Source organism: Danio aesculapii, chromosome 17 (genome assembly GCF_903798145.1).
Source record: "Danio aesculapii chromosome 17, fDanAes4.1, whole genome shotgun sequence".
In the NCBI taxonomy this organism is placed as follows: domain Eukaryota; kingdom Metazoa; phylum Chordata; class Actinopteri; order Cypriniformes; family Danionidae; genus Danio; species Danio aesculapii.
The window spans coordinates 46,872,264-46,896,884 of record NC_079451.1 but is presented as its reverse complement, the minus strand read 5'-3'; the positions used below and the strand labels follow the sequence as shown (position 1 = coordinate 46,896,884).

Sequence of the window (24,621 nt, the reverse complement as noted above, 5' to 3'; positions counted from 1 at the left end):
ACCAATCACTACAGTATTTGTTGCACTTTGTAGCTCAACTACTCTCACTGGCAGAGCTGTGATAAAACGAAACACTATTGGCTGTTTTTAAAGGGGAGGAGCTACTATATGTCCCGCCCTCTCTTCTTGTTTCAGTTGAGATCATGTCAAACATCTAATTTAAAAAAATGGCCATTTCACAGCACTTCAAGAGACTCTCTGTTATGATTTAACTCTGTTAAATTATAATTACTAAAACTAGATAAAATGTGTTCAGAAACTAAAACTAAAACAAAACCATTATTGAAACACACCTAAAGTAAACTGAAATGTACAGCAATTTAAAAAACAAAACAGTATTGAATGAAATTAAAGCTAATTTAAAAAAGCAAAACTAATATAAATACCTTGCTCTGAGATGCTGAAGCACTGATGCATTGATACAGATGCTGTGTTTGAGATGTAATTCTGCTGTCTGCAGGCTGGCGGAAGGTGCTGAATGAAGGTTTGTTAGCTTGTGGTGAATATGGGACGTCCAGTCGCTTCGGCTGTGACAGAGCAACAGACTGGGCAGCTGTCGGGATCTTCCAGAGCTCATTTCGGTGTCCCATACTGGAGAAATTGGAGTTCATTGGACTGATAGTTGCAAGACTGATCCATTTGCTCACTTCTGGCTGTTTCTTCAAGTACTTCGGTTTGTCCACTAGAGGACGTCCTTTCTCTGCACTCCACAGGTCATCATGAGAACGCGCCTGTTTCTGTGTGGGTACAATGATTATTTAAGGGACAGTTCACTCAAAAAAGAATATTCTGCCATAATTTACTCTGCCTTTACTTGTTCCAACGCTGTGTGAGTTTCTTTCTTTTGTTGAACACAAATGAAGATATTATGAAGAAAGCTGCAAACCTGTAACCATTGATCTCCATAGTATTTGTTTCTCTTATTATGAATGTCAATGGTTACAGGTTTCCAGCTTTCGTCAATATATTTACTTTTGTTTTTGAGTGAAGAGAATAAAACTCAGAAAGCTATGAAACCACTTAAAGGTACAGTAGGTACATAGTTAGCACATTTTATTTTTGGGGTGAACTATCCTTTTTAAGTTCATTACTTTGTATTTGTATATTTGTACAATACTAAGTATTGTCAAAGAGCACAGAATCACCAAGAGGCGACACTCTGTTGCTATTTGGGAAACAGCCACTAGATACCGCTAGTGACATGCTGCAGCCATTTTGGAAGGAAAATTCCAATAGAACAACAGCACAGATAACTAATGTTAGACAGAATGAATCAAAATAGTTAGTTGGCGTCAATAGCCTAGTGGTACTGTGCGCCGACATATAGCACAGACAAGCTCACAGCGACCTGAGTTCGATGCCCGGCTCAAGGTCCTTTGCTGATCCTTGCCCTCTCTCTGTTCCCAATGCTTTCCTGTCTAAAGTCTCTACTGTCCTATCATAATAAAGGTGAAAACCCCTGAAAAAAATATTGAGTTAAATATGAATTCAAATGAGTACATCCCCTTTGAAAAGTGTCATTTTAAAACAAAATCCAAAATGTTGACAAGACTAAGTTGAATACATCTGATATCTAAAATATCTGTTTCACATATAACATTAAAAGTTAATAAAATAACTAAAAGACTTTTTTTATTTTTTTACTCAAAATAGGGTGAAGCACAAATGAGTATACACAACATAAACTACATTATGTGGTAGTTTGTGGCCTCCATCATTTTTAATGAAAAATCATGAATAGAAATATTTATAAAAATAAAAAATAAATACATTTGGCGAAAATAGCTTTTTTTTTTAACAGACAACACTAAAAGTACTATGTACTATTATAATATAATACTCCAAGAAAAAGTGTACTGTCAGTCTGTTATCAACATCCCATTTTGAAACTTATATTAATTTAATTTAACATGTCAGTATTCATTTATATTATGTCAGTGAGAACATGCAAACTCCACACAGAAATGGCAACTGGTCCAGCTGGGACTCAAACCAGTGACCTTCTTGCTGTGAGGCGACAGTGCTCACCATTGAGCCATCGTGCCACCTTTGTGGGACATTCATTCTTTTTTTTTCAGCTTAGTCCCTTTATTAAAAAATGGGTCACCACAGCAGAATGAATCGCCAACTTATCCAGCATATGTTTTATGCAGCGGATGCCCTTCCAGCTGCAACCCATCACTGGGAAACATCAATACACACTCTTTCACACACATACACTATGGACAATTTTAGCTTACCCAATTCACCTATAGCGAATGCCTAAGAACTGGTGCACCCAGAGGAAACCTACGTGAACACGGGGAGAACATGCAAACTCCACACAGAAACGTCAACTGACCCAGCTGAGGCTTGAACCAGCGACCTTCTTGCTGTGAGGCGACAGGTACCCACTGCGCCACCCCCTTTGTGGGACATATTTAAATATATTTCACATATCGTAATACTCACTTTCAAATATGACTCTACCCAGACAAATGTTTACCGGTTTGCCAAGTCATTTTGATTCTAAAGAAAAGATTTTGGAGGCACAAATATCAAACAGAGCAATAAAACAGACCCACAACATACCATGAAGTTGATCTTTTGCTGATCCCTGGAGAATGCAGCAATATGCAGAGGCTGTTCCGTGGTTCTGGGGGCTTTATTGCTGTGCAGTTTGGAGGACGGCAGGGTCAGATATTCTCTCTGATAAATATCTGTGTTTAAAGGAGCGTTTGAAGGTTTCCCCTGGGGTGAGATGTAGAAATATATCAAATGATGTCAACATAAAAAGAATAAGCATAGGACTGTTTATGAACATAAAAAAAGGATCTGTACCAGGGTTATGATTATTAACTAAAACACCAGAATCATAACAAAAAAAAAATTACACAACATAAATAAAATGAAAATTAAAAACAACTAATTAAAAATGAAATTAAAATCAAAATTAAATTAAAATATATTAAAAATAAATATTAAAATGCTAATATACAGTTGAAATCAGAATTATAAACCTCCTTGGAATTTTTTTTCTTTTTTAAATATTTCCCAAATGATGTTTAACAGAGCAAGGAAATTTTCACAGTATGTCTGATAATATTTTTTCTTCTCGAAAAAAGTCTTATTTGTTTTATTTCAGTTAAAATAAAAGCTTTTTAAAAAATTTTAAAAACATTTTAAGGTCAATATTATTAGCCCATTTAAGTAATTTTTTTTTCTTCGATAGTCTACAAAACAAACCATTGTTATATAATATCTTGCCTAATTACCCTAACCTGCCTACTTAACCTAATTAACCTAGTTAAGCCTTTAAATGTCAATTTAAGCTGTATAGAAGTGTCTTGAAAAATATCTAGCCAAATATTATTTACTCGGTGACGCAGTAGGTAGTGCTGTCGCCTTACAGCAAGAAGGTCGCTGGTTCGAGCCTCAGCTGGGTCAGTTGGCGTTTCTGTGTGGAGTTTGCATGTTCTCCCTGCATTCGCGTGGGTTTCCTCCGGGTGCTCCGGTTTCCCCCACAGTCCAAAGACATGTGGTACAGGTGAATTGGGTAAACTAAATTGTCCGTAGTGTATGAATGTGAATGAGTGTGTATGGATGTTTCCCAGAGATAGGTTGTGGCTAGAAGGGCATCCGCTGTGTAAAAACGTGCTGGATAAGTTGGCGGCTCATTCCGCTGTGGCGACCCCGGATTAAAAAAGGGACAAAGCCGAAAAGAAAATGAATGAATGAATATTATGTACTGTCATCATGACAAAGATGAGTTATTAAAACTAATATGTTTAGAAATGTGCTGAAAAAAATCTCTCTGTTAATCAGAAATTGAGGAAAAAATAAACAGGGGGGGCTAATAATTCTGACTTCAACTGCATATATATATATATATATAATATATTATATATATTAATATATATATATATATTATATATATATATATATATATATATTTTATAGGTGTGCATATAGATAATCTATATATTTTAATCTAGATTAAAATGGCTCATTTGAATTCTGCCGAAGGCATTCAGAATATGTGTGCTACCCAAATAATAAGCCTTTAAGAACGGGTTTCTCAAGCCATGTGGCGCATTAGACCAGGGGCTCATCTCCTGTTTCCAAAATGCATCACAAACAGCTTGAGAAACTGTTCTACTGTGATAATTGGTGATGAAAATAAATGATGTTCAATAAGATGTACGTGTGTTTAATAACTGTTTATTCAGTTAAACATGAATTTTGAACTGTAGGCCTACATAAGCTCCAAACAGCGATTTTTGATTTCCTTACTCCGACTAAAGTCATAACTGAACTAAACAGAAATGAAATTAAGACGTGCAGTATGCATATATTAGTAGCATTATTGAAGTAAACACCGCAATCAAACTATTACCGTCATGTAGGACTTTTCGCCATATTTTCCAACAAGATCCACACACACGACTGTCGGTAAAAAACACACACACACACACACACACACACACACACACACACACACACACACACACACCACAAAACGCGGAGATTTTTTTTCTTTCCATTTGCCGTGCGTTATTAAATTCCATAACTCTCACCAGTCCTTACTCCTTATTTGTGTCTGATACCCCAGTGTCTGATACCCCAGAGTCAGACGGCTCACCGGTCAGGTATACATCTGCGCTAAAATATCAAAGTGAAAGTCATCATAGCTTGCGTAGAATAGACCCAGCTCCCAACCCAACTTTGAGGATAGATTAACGGCGATATTTTTTTAAAATCGTGCGATAGTCTAACGCAGCACATTAACGCCGATTTTATATATATATATATATATATATATATATAAAATGGAACTCCATCATTATTATTGTTGACTAAAACCTAAAACCATAAAAATATCTGAAGGAAATGTTAACAAGAATATAAATATGACCAACTTAACTCATTTCTGTATAGTTTAACATCCCTAAAACCGAAATAAATGTTTTAAATAATCACATGTACATATAAATATATTTTTTAACAAACAAAACAGACAAATAACTCAAAAAATCATTTAAAATATTACCAAAAAGCTATCAATGATAGCAAAATAATCGTGATATGTACTCACAGAATCCATCAGGTTGTCAGTGGAGAAAGATAACATCCTCTTTTCAGTGGGAGCTGAATCAACAGGCATTTCCTGATTATCTAATGGACATTTAAATAGAGTTATTTAAATAGAGAATTTGAACAATTGTTTCCAAACCAACAATATTTGTTCTGTTAGAACGATATTAGTGAAGACATTATACTAATATTGGGCATTATGTAATCCATGCATGCATGCTCTTTCGAGATTTGAGCAATAACCAATTTTTTGGCCCAACACAATAATAACTGCTTTATATTCACATCAGTGGTTTTCCCGCTCAATCTTCAGTTAATGATTCATTAACAATCATTTATTTTCCTTCGGCTTAGTCACAGATTTATCAGAAGTTGTCATAGCTGAATGAACCACCAACTACTCTGGTATAAGTTTTACGCAGCAAATGCCCTTCCAGCTGCAACCCAGTACTGGGAAACACCCATACACATTCATTCTCACACACACTCATACACCACGGACAATTTAGCTTATTCAATTCACCTATAGAGCACGTGTTTGGACTGTGAGGGAAACCGGAGCACCCGGAGGAAACCCACGCCAACACGGGGAGAGCATGCAAACTCCACACAGAATTGCCAACTGGCCCAGCTGGGACTCACATGTCAGGTTGGGATTTGAGCGATACTCCAGCTTCTTCTTAAGCAGCTTCTGGTTTTGTTTCGGGTTTACTCTGCTGTTCTGGATTCTGGTGGTCTCTGATGGTCTTGAAACACATGTTTCAGCTCGGTCATGGACATCAAAGACGCTGATCTTCTCTTTGGATGCTCCACTGCTATCAGGATCTAACAATTGTGACACAAGCATGCATGGATTATATAATATCTTCAGTAATATTGCACTAACAGAACAAATATTGTTGGATCAGTGCATTAAAGGAACAGTTCACCCAAAATAAACATTCAGTTAATAATTACCCGCCCGTTTCAATCCCCCCCGAGACATTCATTCATTCATCTTCAGAACACAAATTAAGATTTCACCTAAATCATGCTAATTAATGTTCAGAAGGGGATTGAAACAGCATGAGGGAGGGTAATTAATAACAGAATTGTAAATTTTGGGGTGAACGAACCCTTTAATATAATATCTTAGCATTTACTACCTTCATATGTGTGTGGTGATGGTTGGACAAACACTCCCTCAAAACCATAATACACAGCTGCAGATTTGACAACTTCCAGGGTCACAACTGATCCGGTTTGCATCATTATCTCTGCAGCCCTGGTGTCAAAACAATCATTATTATTATGACAATGGCAAATAATCAGTTTCAGTGTTACTTTTTCAACACATACAAAGAATTTGATAGTTTGTTTATTTACTGTCGCATCAACAACTTGTGGCTATTTCATAGGAGGATCGATATCTTGGTTTGCAGCAAGAATTTTTGTCGGGAGAGCTGTACGAGAATTGGAGAATGGCAGACTTTGTCTTTTATCAATTGAGTTTGTTACCATTCAGACACATTTCCGTGCTGCCGTGCTCACCAGGGGCATCGCTAGACCCAATTCACTGTGGCATGTGCCCCAGTAAAAATCTCCAGTGCCCCAGTAAATGCATTGAGATATGATTTACTTCATATGCAAGTGTATTTATTAAGAGTGGTAATTCCGAAATAAAGACATTATTCTCTATGTGCAACCAAACCAACGCTGGTGAAAGCAATGTAATCAAAAAGCAAACTGACGCATCTCCGTGTGTGCGCAGAGAACATGCGCGCCTCTCGCACGTGCTGCATTCTTCTGAGTCCCGGTAGTAAACATGCGCGCCAAAAAAGCAGGCTACCTGCTTGTTACGCGCCGCTCATGGGTTGTAAAACCGGCGTAACAGCCTTTTTTGTTTTGCAAGTGGACAAAACTAAAGTTTAAACAATATGACGGTGATCTTACTAAGCATGCCTCCTGATAGATTTTTTTGTATGAAGCAAAAAGGAGGGATGAGGAGTCAGGGAGGTAAGACTTAACAAACCTAATTATCTGACATGTGTCAAGTCTACAACAGATAATCCTATAACACATCTTTTTTTTTTTTGTATTATATTGAATTGTCTATCGAATTTCATTCAAATGTAATTAATATTTATGCAAAAGTAATTTCTTAAATGATCTCAGCATATCACTCCAGTTGTCTTAACATTGTTTTCCAGTTACATTTAAGATTATTTAGAAGAATAATTGTATAATAATAAGAATACTTTTATTTCTAATAAATTTAATATACATATGTTAATAAATATAATATACATATGTTTTGCGATGGGGGAAGGGGGTACGTGCCCCAGTAGAGCTTTATGTCTAGCAAAGCCCCTGGTGCTCACCCATGTTTAAAATCCTCCGGATTACCGGCAGGGCTAATGGTTGGAATAGATAGTGTCCTCCTCATTTACAGTGTTTATATAAACATGATTATCTTTATAATGATATAACAAATGTGGTTATGTGAGGTAGACTTGAACTGAAAGAGGGGGTTTCATGACCCTTTCAAAACATCAGTCAAAGTATACTTATCATTGTCTTGTTGTGTTTAAAGTTTCACAATTGAATCAAAAAAATTATAATGAGAGAGGATTGACAGTAGTCACATTTAAACAAACTCAAATTTTAAATATGTTGAACAGATTGTTTTATATAGTGACCAAATCAATTCTCTGAAATTAATTCTCAAAACTCTGAAAACAAAATAACAAGTCTAAAAACACTGACATTTCAGACAAACTCAAAAAGGGGGGTTTAGTTTGAGAATAGATTACTTGCCCTGCTGAAAAATCCAGCTTAAACCAGCCTAGGCTGGTTGGCTGGTTTCAGCTGGTTGACCAGCCTGGTTTTAGAGGGGTTTTGGCCATTTCCAGGCTGGTTTCCAGCTATTTCCAGCCTGGTCTTAGCTGGTCAGGCTGGAAAATGACCAGCTAAATCCAGCTAAAACCAGCTTGATCAGTCTGGTTTCAACTGGACATAGCTGGTTTAGGCTGGGCTCCCAGCCTGACTAGGCTGGTCAAGCTGGATTTAGCTGGTCATCTCCCAACCTGACCAGCTAAGACCAGGCTGGAAATGGCTGAAAACCAGCCTGGAAGAGGCCAAACCCCCTCTAAAACCAGGCTTGTCAACCAGCTAAAACCAGCCAACTAGCCTAGGCTGGTTTAAGCTGTTTTTTTCAGTAGGGTCCGTTCATATTGGACGACCATCTGTCAATCAAGGAATACAGAAAGCCTGGATATGTTCTGAAAATACCTTGATGAGTTTTACCTTTCTTGTGATACTCCAACTAGACTTGTGCCATCCACACTGAGCAGCTGATCTCCTGGATTCAGTTTGCCATCCTAAACACACATTTCAAGTAATTAACCCCAGCTTACCTAAACCCTGGATTATCACACTGCTCATGAATAGGCCCAAATGCTTTTCTTACTTGGATTTTTTTGTCTTGTTTCTAGTCCAAATGTCTAAAGATTCTCAACCCTCTACCGCATTGTGTTGCCATATGGCAACATGTTATTTATGTTAATTTCCCTGCCACTGTTTCTTTAAGACCAACGTTCTAATTTGTTTTGTTGGAAAGAAAAGATCTTAGCTTAGCCAATGATGTGCTTTGGTTAAGTCACATGACGTGCAGTGTTTTTCCGTAACGCGATTTCTGAGAGACTGGAGTTTATTGTGAGTAATTGCTGAATGCAAATGTTAAACGTCAATAAAAACAAAGAATTAAATGATGTCAGATCCACAAAAAAATCTGAAACATCACCTCCAGTAAGTTATGATGACATATTCACAACTCAAAAAAGTTATCAAATTATATTTTGTAATTCGATCAAATGTATGTGTTGCCAAATGGCAACACTGCGCAATAGTGGAATGTGCACTATTGCAATAGCTTTGCTAGCTAGCAAGGTCAGCTGTGATCTTTTAAGTTGTAACAATAACAACATGAATGCTAGTAATATAATGCTGATTAGTCATATGTTAATGAAATTTGCATTATAAGATCAAATTTTAATGCCAATACTACTTTTGAATAGATATGAATGCAGGAACAGTGTATTAGCGAGCACCACCATGTTAAGTGAAAGAAGAAAAGGACAGAACTGGCTCTTCCTGCAGATGAAAGTGAGGATGAGACGGGTTTTACTGACCATGAGAATGATGCAGACTGGACATTTGATAGAGACAGTTCAGGTAAGTTAGCACAGAGGCAGATAAGACAGGCGTAGTATAGTATATAGTATAATATATAAACATTGTTAGCTAGTAGCTACATTATTCTGATGCATCTGGACATACTAGACTTGTTATTTATTTGTTATAATATTTACTGGAGAAAATATTTATATTCACTGTATGTTATATACATGATAATACAATATTAGGTTTGTTTTTAATAATATTCAGCAAAAAAGAATGGAATGAATGAAAGCTGTTGGAATATGAGTTGTTGGAAAGCATGTATAAGGTGTCATTCGTAAGTTCTGTGTTAAAGCTTATAATACTGAAACATCAATTAAATCAAACAATAAACACCAAAATTATTAATTATAAGGAAAATTCTAAATGATAGCCTTCTAGGTTAGATCCACTATTGTACATTGTTGCCATATGTACTTATATGTATTCAAGTACCTTCAAAAAAAAATTCCCAATTTTTTTTTACAGCACTTCATCCATTCTAAGATAAGAAATAGTCAAATATTTTTTTTATTGATTTATCATAATGCGTGCAGTGGAGGATTAAGTCAAGAAGTATTTTATAGACAAGCTAAAAATATTGTCGTTTTCAGAAATAATATGCCAAAATAAAGGAAGTTTTTCCATAAAACAAGTTAAACAATCTGCCAATGGGGTAAGCAGAATAATCTCATGTCAACATCAAAAACAAGATTATTTTGCTTACCCCATTTGGCAGAATATTTTGCTTGTATTATCGTTTTGTTATCTTGCACAGTCCCACACAAAACTTACATATAGTAACAACAACACTAACCATAAAAGCTTAAGATATAGAACATTAGACATCTTCAAGTGTCCAGTCCTCTCCCAAAAACAACAGTTAAAACAAATAAACCATCTCTTCTGTAAGATAAACATTCATCCATTCATTTTCTTTTCGGCTTAGTCCCTTTATTAATCCGGGGTCGCCACAGCGGAATAAACCGCCAACTTATCCAGCACGTTTTACGCAGCGGATGCCTTTCCAGCTGCAACCCATCTCTAGGAAACATCACACTCATACACTATGGACAATTTTAGCTTACCCGATTCACCTGTACCCCATGTCTTTGGACTGTGGGGGAAACTGGAGCACCCGGAAAAACCCATGCGAATGCAGGGAGAACATGAAACGCCAACTGACCCAGCCGAGGCTCGAACCAGTGACCTTCTTGCTGTGAGGCGACAGCACTACCTACTGCGCCACTGCATCGCTTAAGATAAACAAACAACCAAAATAGCTAAGCACTATTCTCCAGATAATCCAAACGATTTTTAAAATGAAACTCCAAGACACAGAAACATCTCTGCTTTAGTCTATGCCTTATTTAAGTTTTTCTCAACCACATTCATGGAGGACCACCGGCACCGCATGTTTTGGATGTCTCCTTTGTCTGTCACACCCATTATAGGCCTTTCAGTCTCTGCTAATGATGATCTGAATCAGATGTATTTGGTTGAGGAGATATAGAAAACGGCAACACAATGGCTCAGTGGTTAGCATTGTCACCTCACAGCAAGAAGGTTGCTGGTTCGAGTCCTGGCTGGATCAGTTGGCATTTCTGTGTGGAGTTTGCATGTTCTCCCCGTGTTGGCGTGGGTTTCCTCCAGCTGCTCCAGTTTACCCCACAGTCTAAAGACATGCGCTATAGGTGAATTGAATAAGCTAAATTGAGCGTTGTGTATGAGTGTGAATGCAAGCGTGTATGGGTGTTTTCCAGTACTGGGTTGCAACTGGAAGGGCATTCACTGTGTAAACATATGCTGGATAAGTTGGCAGTTCATTCCGCTGTGGCGACCCTGATGATAAAGGCACTAAGCTGAAGGAAAATGAATGAATGAATGATATAGAAAATGTGCAGAGCTGGTGGTCCTCCAGGAACGTGGCTGAGAAACACTGCCTTGTTTAACTGTCTAATGGCTGCTGGCATGAACTTTTTTTTTAATCTATAAATCTATCCCTAAATCATAATAAGCTGAGCATATTTATGTGTGTAGAATTATCCTGACCACATTTGCTGCTCCTCCTGGGACAACAGATTTGATAAAAATCCCAAGCTTCTCCTGTTCAGCACCCTGTCAGGAATACATACAGTATTGTTATACAGAATACACCATGTATGCATTAGGCATATGCTACAGTATTTCTTTAAATGAACTACTTAGCAAGAGTATTTAATAGGATTAAATATATTAGTGCTGCACAATATATCAGAAAATTATTGTTATCACCATAATAATAGTATATGTCAGTGGTTCTCAACTGGTTTGGCCATGGGACCCACATTTTTACATGGTCATCAAGCCGCGACCCAAATTTTTAGGAACTATAGTATAATTTTAGGAATTATAATTAATTTGTATTTATTTGTACAAGTAGTGACCGATAAATCATGAAAAAAATCACCAAGACTTACAAATAAACAATGTTTTATTGCTGTCATTAACAAAATGTATGCACTTGTGATGCCCTCATCTCTTGGAGTCGTCTTTGAAAATAGTCCACATGTTCGTCTTTGCAACCGGGATGTTTGCTTTCTAAATGTCGTTTTAATCTAGGAGGTTTCATGCTCTCCTGTGAGAGCACCTCACTACATATGACACACTAAGGTCTTTAGCATTTTTTGTCGCCAATATATGTAAATCCATACTATACATATTCGGGGTCGTACATGTGCTCCGAAATTTCACATGTTGGGTACGGTTGTCACGCGCGCATTTCAAAATAAAAGTCCGGTGTAAGCAAAATAAGTTAAAAATTACACATTTGGGGGGTTTTTTTGACCACACATTCCGTGACTCGCTGAAAATATTCCCGCGACCGACTTTTGGGTCGCGACCCTCCAGTTGAGAAACACTGGTATATGCAATATCCATATCTCATGGAAGTGCAATAAATAAATAAAATACATTTCATTTGCCACGCATTTGTGTGCTGCATGCATAGGTTGTTTATCTAAAATCTGACCAATCAGAAGGGGCCTTTACTACCTTAACCCTGATCTCTACCAGTAGGTGTTTCTCCCCTGTGGTTTTCGGTAGTGGTGTTTTAATGTTTAAATATTTGCACCTTGACATTTTTTAGATTGAATTAGCTCTGAATATTATATATTAACTGCTTAACATTACATAAATACAAGTTTTTTTTTAATTGCTGGTGAAACAACATTTTGCAAGTTAGTTATAACATAAGAAATAGCAATAATCACAACACTCAATGACAATATCACATATTGTGCAGCCCTAATAAACATCATATGACAATAACATTAGTTTAGTTTTTTTATTTTACCTTGGCAGCTACGATGCTCACTCCCATTCCGCAGTGCAAAGGTTTCTTTAGAGTTATTTTCACTGGTTCAGATTTCTGACAATGAAAATAAAAACATTATTTAATTGACTTACAGTTTCAGTTTTTAGTTAATGGAAAAAAAATGATCATGAGTCAGACAGTGAAGAGGTTACAACTTTGAGACTAAGACATTTCGAATGGTTAGTGGAAAAATAGTTGTTGTGGACTAAAGAAGATTCAACTAGCATATTACTGTTGTTCTGCTTTTGCAAATAAAACATACACTATAAGTACAAATATCATACCCTTGCAAAAATAAAATTTAAAAGTCTGTCTGCTTTCTTTATGTGTATAAATAAATAAACCAGTAAAACTTTAAAATAAGGCCTCGTTTGTTAACATTAACAGAGTTAGAATGTGCAGTATATTTTACAGTGTTTAACTTTTGATACTTGTTCCTAGTAGCGCCCCGACTAATGTTAACAGATGCAACTTTTGGTTTAATAATAATATATAATATAATAATAATAATAATAATATAATAATAGTTATAATAATATAATAATAATAGTTATTAATAATAATAATAGTTATAATAATAATATTTATATATTATAATTAAAATAATAGTTATAACAAAAATAATAGTATAATTATAATAATAATAATAATAGTTTATTATTAATAATAGTTTATAATAATAATAGTTATAACAATAATAATAATAGTTATAATAAAAGTTATAATAATAATAGTTATAACAATAATAATAATAGTTTATAATAATAATAATAATAGTTATAATAATAATAGTTATAATAATAATAATAGTTATAACAATATAATAATAGTTATTAAAATAATATAATAGTTATAAAATTAGTCAATAATAATAATAATAATAATAATAATAATAATAGTTATAATAATAATTAATAGTTATAATAATAATAATAATATAATAGTTATAATAATAATACTAATAAAATAATAATAGTTATTAAATAATAATAATAGTTATTAATAATAATAATAATTATTTAATAATATAATAAATAATAATAATAATAATTGTTATAATAATAAAGTTATAATAATAATAATAATAGTTATAATTATAATAATGTTATATACTATAGTTAATAATATATAGTAATAATAATATTTATAATAATAGTTATAATAATATAACAATAGTGTTATAATAATAATAATATATAATATAGTTTAATAATAATAATAATAAGTTATAATAATAATAATAATAATAATGTCATAATAATAATAATAATAATAATAAATAATAGTTATAATAATAATAATAATATAATAATAGTTATAATAATAATAATAAATAATAATAATAATAATAATAATAATAATAATAATAATAGTTATAACAATAATAATAATATAATAATAATAATAATAGTTATAATAATAATAATAATAATAATAGTTATAATAATAATAATAATAATAGTTATATAATAATAATAAGAATATAATAATAATAATAATTGTTTAATAATAATAGATGTTAAATAATAATAATAGTTTATAATAATAATAATAGTTATAATAATAATAATAGTTATAATAGTTTATAATAATAAAACTAGTTTATAATAATAATAATAATAATAATAGTTATAATAATAATAAAATAGTTATAATACTACTACTACTACTAATAATATTTTATAATAATAGTTTAATAATAATAATAATAGTTTATAATATAATAGTTATAATAATAAATAATAGTTATAATAATAATAATAGTTATAATAATAGTTATAATAATAATAACAATTTGTTATATAATAATAATAATAATAATAGTTATAATATAATAATAATAAGAGTTATAATAATAATAATAATAATAGTCATAATAATAATAATAATAATAATATAATAATAATGTTATAATAATAATAATAATAGTTATAATAATAATATAATAATAATAATAGTTTATAACAATAATAATAATAGTTATAATAATAATAATAATAATAGTTATAATATAATAATAATAATAGTTATAATAATAATAATAATAAGTTATAATAATAATAATAATAATAATGTGTTATATAATAATAATAGTATAATAATAATAATAATAATAATGTTATAATAATAATAGTTATAATAATAATAATAGTTATTAATAATAATAGTTATAATAGTTTATAATAATAATAATAGTTATATAATAATAATAGTTATAATAATATTAATATAATAATTGTTTTGAATTTTGAAGATAGGATTTTACAGTATTGCAATGTACATTGTTTGTTTTTTGATTTTTCAATTGGTTAGTAAATTGCTGTAATTGCTTTTATACAATGTATAACTTTAATTACAAATTTAATCTAAAAAAATGATCAACATACCCAAGTTGAACAATCCGATGGCCGAAAGAATACTGTCCATGTGCCAACACAGCTAGAGTTAGGAATTAACTTACAAAGACCTGCAGATCAGAAAAGTGAATTTATAAATACAGAATTTTAAACAATTGATTTAAAATCATGTACCTTTACCAACATGTAAAATAAGTCTCTGATGTCCCTAACGTGTGTGTGTGTGAAGTTTCAGCTTAAAATACCACACAGGTAATGTTTTGTAACTCTTTGAAACTGACCCTTTTAGGCTTTGATCCTAATTGTGCGGTTTTGGTGACTGTCGCTTTAAATTCAAATGAGATTGTGCCTTTTTAAAAGAGGGCGGAGCTACAATATAAAATGCACAAGAGCAGAGCACATGTATAAAACAAATTACGGTACATTATGAAGAGCGCAGTTAGGTGTAAGTAAATAAACTGTAGGACGCACATAAGAGGAAAAAAAAGATGCAAGTCAGCAAAAAAAATTGGAAAATAAAAGTAAGAGAAAGCAATAAGTGATAAGCACAAGCAAGAGACTAATAATACAACTGTGGGTTGTTTACACGTGTGACGTGAGCTGCGGCACTGTGCACAGGAAAGAGATTTAAATTAACGAGCTGGTAATTAATTTATAAAAAGAAGCATCTCAGAAGAAGGCAGTCTGCGGAGACTACAGTGTCTCCACATTTATAATCCTCTTAGATGCTGAAAACTGACGCATGGCTGCTTCTCACTTATGTCTGTTTATGCTAATGAGGGAGAGATCATCACTAGTGGGTGGGGCTTTCCTCCTCTGATGACACCTACAAAGGGAGAATGTCAATCAAGTGTTTCTGCAGACTGTTTTTATCAAGTGTGATTATAACAAATAGAGTTAATACATTTTTACCATTATAGCCTGTTTCCACTGAGTGGTACGGCACATACGGTTTGGTACGCTTTTATGACCGTTTCTACTGTCAAAAGGTAACAAAAAATGAACTGTACTGTACCACTTTTTGGGTACCCTTTCCAAAGGCTACCTAGCACGAAAAAACAGTACCAAAAGGCGGAGGTAGCCAGGCAGCTGAACTCTATTGGTTTACAGAGATACGTCACTAGCGCATACACAAGCAGGAGAATAAAAACAAAAAAAACTGCATTTTTAAATATAGAGCAGAGACATTACATTACTTACTTATATATTACTTATATATTATATATTACTTACGCAATAATATACATATAATAATGAGCCATGGTCGACCCGAGCTCAGACAAACCTTGTCGTCGTTTTGATTAAGAGCCACAAAGCCAATAAGAAGAGCAGAATCCACCATGTGCCTTGTAGTTGTTTACAAGGCAGTCAAAAGTGCCAGCGGTTTCGCATTCTCGTGTGCTTGCCACGCTTCTATATCTGAAGTAACAAACTTCTTGAGCTGATGTTAATAACGTGCGCATGATTATTGAAGTGCTTCTGACATCCAATTCTTTCAGAAAAGGAAACACGCGAGAGTGAAGCGCAAAAAAAACAAAGGAGAAGCCCGAAAAAACAAAGGAGCAAGGGATTCTTTCAGCAACCTAAAACCTGAACAAACTGCCATGATTAACTATTATCATTACCTTTTGGACTATTATGGCCTGTTTCCACTGAGTGGTACAGTAAGGTTCGGTATCCCTTAATGGCCGTTTCCACTGCCAAATGGTACCTTAAAGTGAACCGTACCGTGCCACTTTTTGGGTACCCTTTGCAAAAGGTACCTAGCATGGAAAAAAGGTACCAAAAGGTGAAGCTAGACGCGCAGATGAACGCTATTGGTTTACAGAGATACGTCATACACAAGTAGGATAATGAAAACAAAGAAACCTCCATGTTTTAAATACACAGCTGAGACATTACATTGTAATACTATATACAAATAATAACGAGCCATGGTTGACCCAGCTCGAACAACCCTGTTGTCACCTTGATAAACAGCCACAAAGCCAAGAAGAAAGAGGCCATCTAAAAGTGCAAGCGCTTTTCCACTTGCTTCTGACATCCAATTCTTTCAGAAACGGACAAACGTGTAAATGAAACGCGAAAAAACAAAGGAGAAGCCAGAAAAAACAAAGGAGCAAATGATTCTTTCAGCAACCTAAAAACTGAACAAACTGCCATGTTTAACTGTTATCATCACCTTTTGGACTATTATGAACTCAGAATGACGGAAATACTTACTAACAAGAGGTTACATGTGCTGGTGGCCAAATAAGGACTACATGTATGTTGTGTGTGGTTTTTCTGTAATTGGGAACATATCGGAGACTGCAAGGGTCTGTATGTGTTCATAGATGTTGCATTTATTTATTATATATATATATATATATATATATATAATATATATATATATATATATAATATATAATATATATATATAATATATAGCTATCATTGCAGACGTTACAGTAGGCTATTTCACATTATCATTGATCTGCAGTTATAATCACATCTTATTCATAGAAAGTTTAAAGTTTAGTAATGAACATTTATAAACAAGTATTTATGTGTATAAAGCCTCTGTTTTGTAAGAAGTGCTTCTCTTACGATATGTGAACGACCCGTACAGCTTTACTTTGATATTTCCTTGAGCGAGAATTGTGTCGTCTGAAACTTTCTGTCGAAAACAACACCCACCATTGGTACCCTTTTGGCAGTGGAAACGCAAGCCTGATATAGGTGACCCGTACTGTACTTTACCACTTAGTCGAAATGGGCCATTAGAAGCTGGTTATATTCACACACTGCCGCCACACAACTTTGCTTAAACCCTTTATTAAAGTGATTTTTGCATTATAGGTCCCTCTTAAAATGTAAGTGGATGTAATGCTTCAGTGCTGCACCTTTGCGACAGATGGGCTCTAAAAACTCCTGAAATCCTTTAGGAATGCCACGCATGAAATCACAGGAATATCCATCCTCAGGCAACAGGAAAGGTAGGTGAAGATCCAGTTCCTCTTCCAGTCTGATTTCTCCACCCTCTGCCTTCAAGACATCTGCTGTGGACTTTGCCAAAGCAACTACACACTCAATCAGCGCCTATAAATAATAAACCCTCTTTTTAGGTGGGAAAACATGGGAGTTTTTATGCCTGCACAGTAAAATATGATCTTTATAATGAGTTTTTTTATTTTTTTTGTATTGACAGGCATCTAAATATTCATAAATCAAGATACAGTCAAAATTATTCGCCCTCCTCTGATTTTTCCCCCAAATATTTCCCAAATGATGTTTAACAGAGCAAGGAAATTTTCACAGTATTTCCTATAATATTTTTTCTTCTGGAGAAAGTCTTATTTGCTTTATTTCGGCTAGAATAAAAGCAGTTTTTACATTTTTAAATCCAATTGAAAAAAAAAATTGCTTAAGGGGGCTAATAATATTGACCTTAAAATGGTTTAAAGAGCCCATATTATACATGAAATAGGGTCATATTTAGGTTGTAAGGGTCTCCAACAACAGTCTAATATGCATGCAAGGTCAAAAAAACACTGTCATGGTCTTATAATCTGCATTTATTTTGACCTAATTATCCCAGCAACTCCCATATGAATCGTTCAGCGATTCATTTGTTCCCAAACCCCTCCTCAGCGCGAAGCTAATCTGCGTTGATTGGACCGATGACAGCCTGCTGCGATTGGTCGACAGTGACAGGCTTCAGCACGAAACAGAGTGAAATGCCCAGCTGCTAATCAACAATATAAAAGTAGTCACAGTGCATACACGCTTCATAGTGTAAGGCTTTTTTCACACACACACACACACACACACACACACACACACACACACACACACACACACACACACACACAACCCTCCTCAGAAGAACTGGGGAGATCGACGCGAGTCTCCTAGCCGTCACACACTCTACCTGCTCTTTTTCTCTCTCTCTCTCTCTCTCTCTCTCACACCCACACACACACACACACACACAACGCTCCTCAGAAGAACTAGGGAGAGCGACGCGAGTCTCTGGTCTCCTAGCCGTCACACACTCGACCTGCTCTTTTTCTCTCTCACACACACACACAAACACAAACACACACACATCACGCTCCTCCTCAGAACTAGGGAGATCGACACCTCTCCCGTCTCCTTGCTTACGATGGCCATAGCAACGACAAACGGCAGTGGAACGCGAGCTCACAAAAGCATTTAACGTTAAATCCGTAAACAAAGCGGCACGCGTCGCGTTTTCAACGTGGCTTACATGCGATAAGAGAATATAAAGAGCAACCGCGTGTACTGTACCAGGTTAACAAGTAACAAAACACAATAAATACATAATTTGCAAGCTAGAGTAAACGAGGCAACAATTTTAATCGCACTTACTTACATTTTCAAAAACCCATGGGCTCTTTAAAAAATTAAAACTGCTTTTATTCTAGCCGAAATAAAACAAATCATAAATTTCCAGAAACATATTCTCCAGAAGAAAAAATATTATAGGAAATACTGTGATAAATTCTTTGCTCTGTTGAACATTATTTGGGAAATATTTGAAAAAGAAAGCAACTTCACAGAAGGGCAAATAATTCTGACTCTCTCTTAATCCAGAGATGATGCAAAGAAAAAGAGAGGAAAAACTAAGCGCCAAATCACTTACGGGTGTAAAGTGTGCTTGATTGGGGCTGTAGTGGTATTTGCTCATTAGTGCTCTGAGCTGTATAGAGTTCAGCTTATAGCATGTGGACTGAATCATCTGGGCGTCTTGTGTAGAATAAGAGCTCATGGTCAGAAGCACCGTTGCCTGAAGGGAAACATTGTTATTTAAAAACATCAGTACCATCATAGTGCATGCTGGATTCTCATCACAGGGTTAGTTTAGGTTTCACCAAGTCAAATTTAAGACTTTTTTAGACCATTATGAATGAAATTTCAGACTTATACAGGGCTAAACACTAAAGATTCCTTCTTCAGTGGAAAAGATTTTTACTTGCCTCATTAATTATTTCTTAGCCATATATTTTAAATAATGTGTCAAAACAAGCTACAAAGATTAACAAGCTTTAAAACCTAATAGAATAAATGTACAAGTCTATCTAGGTCAGTGTCCTCACAATATACACTATCTGACAAGAGTCTTGTCGTCAATCCCAGTTGTAAGAGCAACAAATAATAACTTGACTTCTAGTTGATCATTTGGAAAAGTGGCAGAAGGTTTTCAGATGAATCATCTGTTGAACTGCATCTCAATCATCACAAATACTGCAGAAGACCTACTGGAACCCTCATGGATCCAAGATTCTCACAGAAATCAGTCAAGTTTGGGGAAGGAAAAATCATGGTTTGGGGTTCCATTAAGTATGGGGCGTGTGAGAGATCTGCAGAGTGGATGACAACATCAACAGCCTGAGCTATCAAGACATTTGTGCTGCCCGTTACATTACAAACCACAGGAGAGGGCAAATTCTTCAGCAGGATATCGCTCCTTCTCATACTTCAGCCTCCACATCAAAGCTCCTGAAAGCAAAGAAGGTCAAGGATTGCTCCAGGATTGGCCAGCCCAGTCACCAGACATGAACATTATTGAGCATGTCAAGGGTAAGATGGAAGAGGCATTGAAGGTGAATCCAAAGAATCTTGATGAACTCTGGGAGTCCTGCTAGAATGCTTTGTTTGCCATTCCAGATGACTTTAATAATAAGTGATTTGAGTCATTGCAGAGATGTATGGATGCAGTCCTCCAAGCTCATGATGGAGTCAGACACAATATTCATTCTGTTTCCACTGCAGCATGACTTTATATTCTATACTGTATATTATTTCTGTTAAGTGAAAAGACTTTTGTCTAAGCAAAGTCAGACCTTACTGTCCTGAACTCTCCTTACTGTACTGAAAATAAATAGTTTGCCCTTGTAATCTTTAACTGAAATGTGAAAATGCACTTCCTGTTTTAAAAGAGTTAAAACAGTTAAACAGTTAAATTCTCAGATTAGGTCTGTCTGAGGTATTGGGCGTGGCTAACATACTTAAACCACGCCCCTCAAACTGTCAGCATTATGATAATAAACAGAAATGGTGGACTTCCGGTATGGCGTTGGAACGAGTGGCAGCGTAGATTGAGAGCTCCCAGACAGACATATTATACTCCCCGAATTTAACCAGATATACTTGTTGAAATTAACGAACAAACATGGAGGGGGATAAGCAATGAAAGGCTAAAAGTAAATTACCTCAAAAACCCGAGAAACAAGGGCAACAAACGACGGAAAACGAAAGCACCGCTGGTGAACACGAGGCCGAAGATTCCTCTCAAGCGTGTATCGGTGCTATATACGCTGAAATTAAAGCTATCCGATCGGATGTGGAGACGGAGTTAAACAACTTTCACGAGACGCTTCTTACAGAAATGAAAACTGACTTGACAAACTTCAGAGAGGATATCAACCTTAAACTGGATGAAATCGCCACAGATCTGAAGGACGCGATGGGTAGATTGGAGGAGGCCGAACAGAGAGTGGCAGATTTAGAGGACTGGAGCACCGGATCTAAAGAAGTGCTATGTCAAACCCTTGAAATCCAACAGAAAATGCAGACTAAACTGACGGATATCGAAGCAAGATCTCGGCGAAACAATATACGTTTATACGGAATCCCGGAGGAGGCTGAAGGGAACAACATACAGGAGTTTATTGAATGTTTCATCAAGACGGAATTATCCCTCTCCGATACCGAATTTGGGATACAGCGTTGTCACAGGGCGCTCGGCCCCAAGCCGCCGCCGAATGCTAATCCCCGATCTGTTGTGATTTACTTTCTAGAATATAAAACCAAAGAATTGGTGCTTCGTTCGGCTTGGAGAAAAAAGGAAGTTCACTTGAATGGTAAACAAACAGAAATGGTGAGGAGGAGGAGTCTATTAGGTTGTAACTCTCCCCGAACACTTTTCTCCATGCTTCTAAATGAAATGCCTACATTACTACATCAGCTCGCAGTAGAAAAAAGTAAGCCACGCCCACTGTTTTCTCATTTAATATTAGTTTCTCTAGGAACTGCAAAAAAAACAACAAAAAAAAGTCGCAGTTTCCAGTTCATGTGGACTAAGGCCCAATCCCAATTCTACCCCTTAACCCTTCCCCTTACCCCTACCCCTCGTTTTGTGCGATTACCTGAAGGGATAGTGTCCGCTAAAATTCTCTTTATCTTGAAGGCGTAGGGCTAAGGGGAAGGGCTAGATACCCCTTGAAATAGAGATTTTTCAGGACCACACTCGAAACCAAGAGGTAAGAAAATTTCCCAGAATACACCAGCTACAACGGCAGCATGGCTGCACACAGTAGTGAGGAGATCCACAAATTAGTATTTTTTGTCATTATTACGAATTTTTACAACAAACGAGCACATGTTTTAACACATTCATATCGGCGCTCGTGTTTTTCCGCTAAATTCTGCTAAATTTATCCAGAATAAAAACCACTATCTATAATCTCTAATAATAACTCCTGTATAGCAGTCCCACAACATTCTGACACTCGATGACACTGGAATACCCTGTCAGAAAAGTCTAGTGGCTGAGAATGAGCTTTTTACAGTGTCTGCAATAATGCTAATATTGTTTTCGTGTGTTTACATTGATGAATATGGCCACGGTGTAAATGCACAGTACAGTTACGATCTTATTGCCACTTTAGATCATTATGATAACATATTATATGCCTTCAGTGATTTCCTGATGATAAATACCCAGAAATAACACAACTGAACTGCAGCAGTCGCCATCGTCTGATCTCATATGAAGCAAGAGATTGTGATGACATATGATGACGTGTGCAGGTGTTAGAGTGCTGTCCCATTTTTTAGGGGTAAATTATGAAGTCCTTCCCCTTCACACTCATGTTTCAAGAGCCAAGGGGAAAAGGTAAGGATACAAAAATAGAATTGGGATTGGGCCTAAGACTTTTTAAGACTGCGCCGACACCATCATAATTTTAGATCCGCTATACCTGGATTAAGCGGCTGAGATGGCAGTCGACGGCGAGCTCCAGGCCTTGTCTTTCCGCCCAGGCCTCCACATGTCCGAGACGCCGCCGTAGAGTTTTCCCCCAGTAGCTTGAGCAGAGCATGGATCCTGGAGCTGTGATCCGGTTCAAGATCCAGGAGCCAATGAAGTGAAAGAGCTGAGAGAAGAGCTGGATGCTCAGAGCAGGATTTACCCGGCATCTTCTTAACAAACTCATGCTCCTTATGAGAGTGCTCAAGACGCCTTCTGGAGGAAAAAAAAAAAGAGAAAACTGTATTAGGGATGCACTGAAATAAAGATTCCGGGCCAAGACTGAGAACTCTGGATGCACTTGATAAGGCAAAGCAAGTTTATTTATATAGCACAATTCATACGCAATGGTAATTCAAAGTGCCTCACATAAACCAGAATAAAAGGAACAAGTGTAAAAACTTAAAACAACAAAGAATAAATATGATTAAAACATATTAAAATGTGTTAAAACAGATTTTATTCATTCATTCATTTTCCTTCGGCTTAGTCCCTTTATTATCAGGGGTCACCACAGCGGAATGAACCGCCAACTATTCCAGCATATATTTTACACAGCGGATGACCCTTCAGCCACAACCCAGTACTGGGAAACACCCATACACTCTCACATTCACACACACACTTATTCACTACGGCAAATTTAGCTGATCCAATTGACCTACACTGCATGTGTTTGGACTGTGGGGGAGCAGCTGGAGGAAACCCACGCCAACAAAGGGAGAACATGCAAACTCCACATAGAAATGCCAACTGGCCCAGCTAGGACTTAAACCAGCGACCTTCTTGCTGTGAGTCCACAGTGCTAACCACTGAGCCACCGTGGTGGCTAAAACAGGTTTTAAATGAATAAAGAAATAAAAATAAGACACAATCGTGTGATCTATCGGACGTTGCACACTTGGCTGAACACCCAAACCAAAATTGCTTTGTAATAATAATAATTTTATTATTTAATATAATTCTGTATGACTTTTTAAATTTAACCCCATAACTTATATTTGCTAACTTTGACAACCACAACATTTAGACTTTTTTCTCTTTCAGACAAAAACCCAAAATGTCAAATCATTTTTGGCAACTGAAAATTTAGCGCATCTCAACTCTTTATTTACGACAGTACAAGAACATCATCAATCCACATGTTTTTTTTTTTTTCATTTGAAGCTATTTTAAGGGATTGTTCACCCAAAAATGAAATTACCTCATGATTTATTCTCTCTCTCATGTGGTTTTAAACCTTTATGATTTTCTTTCTTCTGTTGAATAACTTTTTCGTAATTTATTTTCAATATTTTCCATTATAAAATTATATAAATATTTTAATATTATTAAAAAAAATTTTTTATGAAAACATATAAAAATTGTTTTGGATATTGTTTATATTAAAGTAATAGTTTACGCTGTAAAAATATCCTTAAATTAGCAGTTTTCCATATTTTGTGCCTCATGTTTTTATTTTTCCCTGTTTATTTCTGCTTTTGAATTGCGTTATGGGATCTTGATCTTTCGTCCAACAACTTTGAACCCCGAAGAGTTTTTAAAAAGTGACTTTTATTAACATTTCCAATAGTTTAAAGTGCTATATTGTCTGGGTTGGTGTT

At 35.3% G+C, this 24,621-nt stretch overlaps 1 protein-coding gene across 1 annotated transcript in view; it reads right to left on the bottom strand.

Annotated features, from left to right (window-relative positions):
• LOC130244119 (afadin) overlaps positions 1–24,621 on the bottom strand; it is a 52,832-nt gene that overhangs the window by 11,000 nt on the left and 17,211 nt on the right. Inside the window, exons 9-20 of the mRNA XM_056476405.1 lie at positions 22,971–23,233; positions 19,631–19,774; positions 17,868–18,063; positions 15,013–15,092; positions 12,605–12,679; positions 11,323–11,388; positions 8,359–8,432; positions 6,219–6,337; positions 5,716–5,898; positions 5,075–5,154; positions 2,572–2,730; positions 387–737 (exon numbers count right to left, since the gene is read on the bottom strand). Coding sequence (XP_056332380.1) covers positions 387–737; positions 2,572–2,730; positions 5,075–5,154; positions 5,716–5,898; positions 6,219–6,337; positions 8,359–8,432; positions 11,323–11,388; positions 12,605–12,679; positions 15,013–15,092; positions 17,868–18,063; positions 19,631–19,774; positions 22,971–23,233 — 1,790 coding nt within the window. The remainder of the gene's footprint in view (positions 1–386; positions 738–2,571; positions 2,731–5,074; positions 5,155–5,715; positions 5,899–6,218; positions 6,338–8,358; positions 8,433–11,322; positions 11,389–12,604; positions 12,680–15,012; positions 15,093–17,867; positions 18,064–19,630; positions 19,775–22,970; positions 23,234–24,621) is intronic.